At 35.8% G+C, this 9,449-nt stretch overlaps 1 protein-coding gene across 1 annotated transcript in view; it reads right to left on the bottom strand.

The window, feature by feature from the left end:
- Positions 7,903-9,449, bottom strand: part of LOC109235171 (uncharacterized protein At1g66480-like) — a 3,920-nt gene continuing 2,373 nt past the window's right edge. Inside the window, exon 2 of the mRNA XM_019401157.1 lies at positions 7,903-8,292. Coding sequence (XP_019256702.1) covers positions 8,230-8,292 — 63 coding nt within the window. The 3' untranslated portion in view covers positions 7,903-8,229. The remainder of the gene's footprint in view (positions 8,293-9,449) is intronic.

The following is a 9,449-nucleotide window of genomic DNA, read 5'->3' as shown; positions in this document are numbered from 1 at the left end:
TCCATAAGCCCCTGCGTTGTTGCATGTCTCAATAAAGTGCGCGACATGTTGCTTTGGATTTCCCTTGCCGTCGAACTGTTGAAATTTGGGAGGTTGATAGCCGGCAGGCATCTTCAAGCTATCGATTCTTGCAGTATACGGCTTTGCGTATGTGAGAGAAGACTTTGAAGCGACCTCATACTTATCTTTGATAGTTCCCATAATGAATTCCTTCAATTGTTCGATGGGAATTGATCCTTCGGAGGAGACATGAAGTTCTTTGGCGGATGACACTTGCTTTGTTGGACGATCAGCTTTCTCGTGGACTTCAGGGAGCTTTCCAGGTGCGTGACTTGATTCTCCATCCATCATGCTTTCAACTATGCCTGTCAATTTTGCGATACGGACATCTTGATCTTGAGCATACATTGTTATGCCATCAATCGCCTTTGTCAGGTTTGCGAGTTGCTCCTCTATTGTCGAAGTGTTAGTCATCATTGCCTCCATGATTATTGCAGATGATGAAGAATAACCGAGACCTTCCCACGGATTGAACTCAGTTTGGAACATGTCATGTGGCGAGATTGGCGTAGAGCCAACACTTAAAACTTCATCATCAAGTTGGGTAAGCTGACTCTTGGTATTATATAAAGTAAGTTGAGCAAGAGCTTTCTCCACAACTTCTGCAATATTATCTCCTCTCTCAGATTTGCAAGCAGAGGACCTATCTTCTTCGGATGATGAAGGTCTCAAAGCATGCATTGGTGCAGACGACACTTGGAGTGCTTGCTGTCCCAAGACGCTCACCTTGCTTCAGGTGATTGGCCCAAGACTTTCCATAGTAGCGTTCAGGATACTTTCAACGTCAGAAGAAAACTTGGAGTCACCAACTTTTGAGTCGATCTTCTTTGAAGCCATCTTAGTGATCTTGAATGTTGAGAGTTGAGAAGAGATGAGAGGTAGAGATCGTCCCACTGGGTGTGCCAAAATTTGTAACAACTAAATTTTGCTCCTGAAAAAAAAATCAAGACAAGAAATATAGCGACAAATATTATATTCGATTTCAGGTGATGGGGTTACAATCTCTAAAATATCTCTAAATCTAAAGAGATGTAATCCTCTGATTCTTCTCCTCACGGACGACGGTTCAAGAGCTTGAGAGCTTGATCTTGAACTTGACGGATTTCAGATTGGTAGTACATCACGAAGAATTTGAAGGTCGTCACGAACCAGGATTTGGTGTTGGGTTATCACGAACGGAAGATTTGAAGCCGCCCGCCTACGATTTGAGTTCGCCTTTGGAATTTGACCGCAGAAGATGATTGCAGATATGGATGGAGACCTTGATGCTACTCTTTAGAGCTTCTTTAGCCTTTCCTTCTGCTTTCTTGCTTGTGTCTTAGCCTTCTCCCTTGACCTCTTTATATAGGTGTGGGTGGAGTAATCTCCAAGAAAACCCTAGTGGATCATTGGGCTTGAGGCGTATGGGCCGATCCATTTGATAGAAGACCAACTGACGGGCTAGCCCAATAATACATTGGACTTTTATTAAATCAATTTATTTTAGATTTAAATAATCAACCCGATTATACTAGCCAATAGTATCATTTGGACTAATATGTATTTAATATATGATAAAATCCAAATTACTTGTGGATTAAAATTTAATAAAATTTTAATTGTCTACAACGAACTTAATTCTTTGGTCTATTGGGAAAATAATATCTCGTCTAGGAATAATATCCACGATAAATAACAATAACACAAGAGACAAATAAAGACACCAAATCTTTTAACGGGGTTAAATACAATACCTGAGCGGAGCAATATAACCACTATAATGTTACAACTTAGTAGTGTCAAGAGACTACTATAACTTCGAAAGAAATAACACTCTTTATTTTAAATACCTCACAATAATATTACTCACACTCACCATTTATCTCACAGACCACGATCTGTGGATTACTCTCTCTAACTTCTGTTACTTCTCTATGCTTTTTTTGGTGTGTTTGAAGAAGTGAGAGAGCTCCTCCATTTATAGGAGCAAAACACGTAGCCTCCAAGAATGCCACAAGAGATGTATTAATCTCCTCCACTTATTTCCAAACTTTGGCTCCAAGAAAGAGTTGCCAGCAAAGTTTTTATTTCATAGGCACATGCTTATTGTTAAATAGGATGGACCCCACAATCTCTCCCTTAATTTTGATTTTTCTTTTTCATTCCAAGTCTTGATCTCAATCTCTGAAAATCTTCAAACTTGAGAGGCTTTGTAAAGATATCCGCAGCTTGATCATGAGACTTCACATATTTGAGCTCGACTTCCTTCTTGGCAATGCATTCTCTGATAAAGTGATTCCTTGTATCTATATGCTTGCTTCGATCATGACTAGATTCTTTACGAGTGCTTGTGCGGATTTGTTGTCAATACAAATCTCCGTTGCTTCAATCTGATGTAAATTGAGCTCCTTTAATAATCTTCTCAGCCAAATAGCATGACATGTGCAGGATGTTGCTGCTACATATTCAGCTTCACAAGTCGAGAGAGTAACAATTGATTGTTTCTTTGAACTCCAAGAAATAACAGAAACACCCAAGAAAAATACAAAAGTAGTTGTGATTTTTCTATCATCAATATCTCCCGCAAAATCACTATCACAAAATCCCACAAGGTTGAAATTACTAAAAGAAGAATAAAATAGCCCAAACTCATTTGTACCTTTTAGGTAATGAAGAATTCTTCAAGCGACTTTCAAATGAGTTGAGGTAGGAGCTTCCATGAAGCGGCTTACTACTCCAGCCGCAAAGAGTATATTTGGTCTGGTACAAGTCAAGTACCTCAAACTTCTTACAAGACTTTTGAAAAATGTGAGATCCACTTTTTCTCCTTCATCAAACTCGAACAATTTTGTCCCACTCTCCATTGGCATGTTCACGGGGTTGCAATCGAGCATGTTGAAATTTTTCAATATCTCTTTTATTAGCTTTCTTGAGAGATAAAAATTCCATCCTCCACTGCTTTACTTCTAAGCCCAAGTAGTACGACATGAGCCCTACATTTGTCATTTCGAACTCACATGACATATCTTTCTTAAAAGCTTCAAACAAATATAGGTTATTACCCGTAAAAATAAGATCATTAACATAAAGACAAACTAGCAAGATATCTCCATTAGTATGAAATTTAAGATAAAGAGCATATTCATGGAGACAACGAGTAAACCCATTGTCTTGAAAATACTTTTCGATGCAACTATTCCATGCCCGTGGGGCTTGCTTCAATCCATATAAAGCTTTCTTCAACCGCAACACTTTATCTTCATGATTTTTAACCATATATCCCAGTGGTTGTTCAACATAGACTTCTTCTTCAAGATAGCCATTCAAGAAGGCTGACTAGACGTCTAGTTGATGGATCTTCCACTTCATTTGTGCCGCCAAAGAGATCAACAACGAATTGTCTCCATGCGGGCAACAGGTGCATAGACTTCTTCATAGTCAATGCCTTGCCTTTGCTTGTAGCCTTTAGCTATAAGTCGTGCCTTTATCTCTCCACATATCTATCAACATTCTTCTTTGTCTTGTATACCCATTTTACTCCAATTGCTCGATGACCCTTAAGAAGAGTTGTTAACTCCCAAGTGTTGTTCTTCTCTATTGACTCGATCTCCTCCTCCATGGCTTGTCTCCACCTTTTGTCTGTAACAGCTTCATCAAAGTTCATTGGTTCACTGTCAGCAAAGAGACAATATGAAAAATCAAAATTAGTAACTTCTTCTGTGTCCTGATAGAGCTCTTGAATACTCATTGTCCTTTGCGGCTGTTCATTTGAACTTTCTTCAGAAGAAGGAGATGCAACATTGGTTGGAGAAAGAGGTGGAGTTGTATCTTGCACAGGTTCCACGGTCTCTGGTTTTTCTTCATCACCAAAGTATGGAAGAAAATCATATGAAGTTTCTTCCTGAGCTTCCCAATTCCATGCCAATTCTTCATCAAATTCAACGTCGCGACTTACCATCACTTTACCGCTACTTGGTTGTATAACTTGTAGCCTTTTGAACTCGTATCATAGCCAACAAACACATGCTTGACACTTCGATCGTCAAGCTTCGCTCTCCCTTGTTGTGGTACATGAGCATAGGCTATGCTCCCAAATATTCTCAAGTGCTTAACACTTGACTTTCTTCCACTCCATGCTTCTTGAGGGGTTTGATCTCTAACATTTCTTGTTGGAGACCTATTGTTCTAATAAACTGCACAAGAAACAGCTTCGCCCAAAATTCCTTGGGCATACGCTTTCAACATACATCTAGCCATATTAAGAATCATTCGATTCTTTCTCTTTGCAACTCCATTTTGTTGGGGTGAATAAGGTACTGTTAAAGGGCGACGAATTCCATAAGACTGACAGAAGGTATTAAATTCTTTTGAAGTGAATTCGCCTCCTCTATCAGACCTTAAAGCTTTTATTTCATAGCCACTTTCTTTCTTCACAAGTACTTTAAAAATTTTAAAAGCAGCAAAAGCTTCAGATTTTTGGTTTAAGAAATAAACCCAAGTCCTTCTGCTAAAGTCATCAATGAAAAGCAGAAAGTATTTACTATTACCAAAGGAAGGTGGATTGATTGGTCCACACACATCAATGTGAATAAGCTGGAGCGGATTGGTTGATCTTGATATGGCCTCCTTTGGAAAACTCCTCCTTGCATGTTTTCCAAGAAGACAAGCTTCACACAATTGATTGGGATGGTATCCCATGCACCATGTTCTTTTCTCCCATTAATTTGAGCGCTTCAAAATTCAAGTGCCCAAATCGAATGTGCCAACACCATGATTCATCTTGCACATTAGTCTTCAAACACTTTGCATCAATTGTTCTAAGATTCAGAGAAAATAATCTATTCTTTGTCAAATGCACTTTAGCAATTAGAATTTTACTTGAATCTCTAAGCCAAATATGCATATTTTTTATGTGAATATTGTTATGAATGGGGCCGAAGAAACTAAGGCACTTGGGCCTGGGAATATTTTACACTGGGGTCAAATGATTAAACAACCCAAAATAAGGTCTTTGGTTTACCATTGGGACCCGGGTTGAGGTACACGTGTCGAAGAGTTACTGGGCTAGAGGAAATATGGTCTTATAATTATCAGATTGTGCGAGGGAGAAGGCATGCGTATTGTGAAGAAAAGTGTCTGCTTCTTCTCGACCCCCTTTCTCTGAGTCTAAGTTCTCATCCCCTTCTTATCTTTATTATTAGCTACTTTTACATTCCAGTGTTTCTTATTGTATTTCAGTTGTTTGAATGTTGCGTTGTTATCCGAATTTGTAATTGAGTTCTAGTTCATATTGATATTATAGCCCTTTTCAAGAAGTTGTCTCAAGCTCAAAATATTACTTTTTAATTTTGGCACATAATAAACATCTTGAATTAACTTGTGGCCACCATTTTTACAGGAGATCATAATCGTACCTATTGCTTCGATTTGAATCTTTGAGGTATCTCCAAAGGACACATTACCTCTCACCATCTTATTGATATACACAAACTTCTCTTTGCATCCACACATATAATTGCTTGCTCCATTGTCCAAATACCACGAGCTACAATCATCCCTATCTTTTTCCTTGAGTGCCAACAATAATGTCGACTCATCTTCTTCTTTCTTGTTCTCAACAAGGTTAGCTTTCTCTTCAACATTGCTACGACATTTCCAAGAGTAATGGCCAAATTTATAATAATATCCCGCCCAGGAATAATATCCACGATAAATAACAATAACACAAGAGAGTATCAAAGACACCAAATCTTTTAACGGGTTAAAATACAATACCCGAGAGGAGCAATACCACTATAATATTACAACTTAGTAGTGTCAAGAGACTACTACAACTTCGAAAGAAATAACACTCTTTATTTTAAATACCTCATAACAATATTACTCACACTCATTATTTATCTCACAGACCACGATCTATGGATAACTCTCTCTAACTTCTGTTACTTCTCTATGCTTTTTTGGTGTGTTTGAAGAAGTGAGAGAGCTCCTCCATTTATAGAAACAAAATACGGAGCCTCCAAAAATGCTACAGGAGATGTATTAATCTCCTCCACTTATTACAAACTTTGGCTCCAAGAAAAAGTTGCGAGCAAAGTTTTATAGGCACATGCCTATTGTTAAATAGGATGGACCCACAATGTTGGCAATTGAAATAGCGACCCTATATTTCACTACAAACTTCGGTGGCAACTTAATACTTCGCCACTAAAAAGCGCTTTTTGTTTATTCATTAGTTTGATGCATCTTCGTCCCACCAAAACGTAAATATAAGTTTTTTTTTACTAGTTTCTTAGGCCCCGTTTGGCCATATATTTTGGCAACGTTTTTTCAAAAATTTTTTGAAAACATTGTTTGTTCATAGATTAATGATCTTTTTTTGAAAAATTTCTGAAATTATTTTTCAAGTTCCCAAAATCTAGTTTAGGGTAGATTTTGGGTGAAACTTGTTCTCCCACTCATAAAACTTTAAATTTCTTTCAAATAGGAAAAATACATAAGTTACCCCCTGAATTATGGACGAAATCCCTGTTACACACTTTTTGCGGACGAAAATTACCTTACGCACTCAACCTTTCCAAAGTGTGCCTAATACACACTACTTTGCCTACGTGGCCAACGCGTGTTTTACCAACAAAATAAGGCGTGTGAAGAAACAAAAATATATATCTGATGTTTTATTTGAACGATTCAAATCTAACAAAATTTATCTAACGATTCAAATTGATTTTCCTTTTTCTTTTCTTTCTTTTATACCTTTTTCTTTTACTTTGTTTTGTTCATTCTTCAACGAAACAAAAAGTTATCCCATGTTTGTATTCCACAATCCCCCATATCTCCAGACCGGCCTTTGTTTGTTTTCTTGTGAAGAGTCCAATAATGAAGCTTGATGGCGTATGAAATTTTAAAGGTAGAGAGAGATAGTGTTTTTTGGAAGAGAGATCTTTTGGGTGTCTCCAAATTAATGGAGATTGGTTGATGAGAAGGTGAATCTATGGTCGATGTTGTCTTCAATTAGAGCCTTCACTGCTCTCTGCAACTCTTTTTTAGTTCAGCCACCGCCTTGGCCGCCAGGGACAGTCCTCCTCTGCCCTCTATGGTGGTTCTTGCCATCCTTGATTTTTATGAAGAATAAAATGGAATTTAAAGATTTTAGCAGAAAGATAATAAGTTCGACAGTAAATGTGTAGGCCTTCTTACTTAAAGAAGTTAATCCAGATTATTATTATGGGATTCTTTTAGAGTGAAAGAAAAATAATTTTAATTGAGATGTGAGATTAGGGATGATGTTGCGCTGGTAGTAGAGAACTTCACATAGCTGATTTTGATTGAAGAATAGTGGTCGGAGATGGAAGGCAAGATTTGACGGTGGCCGATCGAAGAGAAGGCAGCCATGGTGATGGATTTAATGAACAAGATGGGATCTAATTATAATTTAAAGGTTTTTCCTTTTTTTAATAAGTTAATGACACGTGTCACTATCTGATTGGAGCGTAAAATTATACATGTTTTGGAAAATTGGTCAAGAAAAAAGTAGTGTGTATTAGACACACTTCTAAAAGGTTGGGTGTGTAAAAGGTTGCCCGTGATCGAGAGGTGTGTAACAGGGATTTAGGTACAAGGTCAATGGGTAAATTATGTATTTTGCCTTTCAAATAAAATGCATGTCTAAACATAATTTCAACTTCCAAAAATTATTTTTCAAAACTACTTCAAAAATTATTTTTTCAAGTTTCAACTAAATCTATGTCCAAACGCTAGCTTAGTACGTTCACACCCTAAAAGAGATCATGCAAATTGCAATATTCAAGGTCAGATAAGAATGAAGAAACAAATAATTAGTCCTTAATTGCTACAAGTATATCTTCAAAGCCATCTCACATATATCACAACAGACAAATAATCTCATTCTCAACTTCTTAATTTTATTATACAAAATGACTAATACATGATTAGCACTAATAAGTAGCTGAGAAGTCTGCCAGTGAATTTTGAGACCAACTAGATAATTAAGCTATACAACAACAATAACTATACCTCAGCCTCACATAAATCAGGATCGGCTATATAAATTTTCACTTCTCCATTTAAGCTCGAGTGCTCGACTCATGTCAGCATCATACAAAATAAACTAGAGAAGCTATAGAACGAATTACTATTTAAAATAGTCTATTTTGTTCCCATTTCTTGTTAAGAAGCTGCCATTGCTAATTGAATCTCCCCTTCTGTTATCGGCAAGAATCCTACACGTTTCTGTATTACACCAAAAAGAAAAAAAGTTAACCAAAGGAAGATTATACAAAATAAATATTTTCAAGATTATTTTTAACATCTTTTCCAGTTTTTTTTTTTCTTTTTTTCTTCCATTCATTTCTATTAGTGGTGTAACCAAAGTTGACATCATGGGCTGAATAATCTTAATAGAAATGAATGGAAGAAAAAAAAATCCAAATTAGAATATTGTATACTAGTATTATATATAGCATGTTGATATTACAAGTAAAATAAATTACACACAACAAATAAAAATAAATGTATATTTGATTTGAATTTTATATTTCAAATGAGAATACTGTGGTATGTTTGTTTGAATATGTAATGTTTGGTTTGAATATGGATTTTAAATTAGAATATTGTGATGTGTTTGGTTTAAATATTGTATTCTTTATTAGAATATTTTGGTATGTTGGTTTGAATTTTATATTCTTCATTAAACTATTGTAATTTGATATATTTGGTTTGAATATTGTATATTAAATTAGATGTGGTATATTTGATTTGAATACTATATTGCGATATATTTAATTTAAATATTGTATTTCAAATTAGAATATTGTGGTATGTTCGATTTAAATATTGTATTCCAAATTAGAATATTGTAGTTTGTTTAATTCAAGCATTATATTTTTTATTAGGATGTTGTGGTGTATTAGTTTGAATAGTATGTTCTAGTGTTTTATTTTAGTTTAGATAATGTATCCCAAGTTAAAACATTTTCACCTTATTTTTGTTTTTCTTTTGATTTAGATGGAAGAGAAGAAAAAAACGATGAAGGACTTAGAGAAATTAGTGTGGTTTGAACTTTTTGGTGAGAAGGTAAGTATAATCCCAATTCCTTAAAACNTGGGATGATGGAGTGTTTTAAGGGAGTGAGAGATAATTTAGTTCCTTAAAATGTGAGATTTGTTTAATGGTATATAATGATATTAAAGATTTAAAAAGTAAAAGTTTTATAAAATAGGTGTACAAGGTAAAATAAATATTTTAAAGGTATATGAAGTTAACTGGTGTTTCCCATGGATATACCGCGTAGATTTCTCTTTTAGCTTGGTGTATAAATAATTATGGCTGTTACACTCCCATAAGTGCTTACTTCTAACCGGTTGTTAACCAATAATCCTCCCTCCCCC

Source organism: Nicotiana attenuata, chromosome 12, assembly GCF_001879085.1.
Source record: "Nicotiana attenuata strain UT chromosome 12, NIATTr2, whole genome shotgun sequence".
In the NCBI taxonomy this organism is placed as follows: Eukaryota; Viridiplantae; Streptophyta; class Magnoliopsida; order Solanales; family Solanaceae; genus Nicotiana; species Nicotiana attenuata.
Note: the sequence above shows the minus strand (reverse complement) of the source record. Positions and strands in the feature narration are given on the sequence as shown.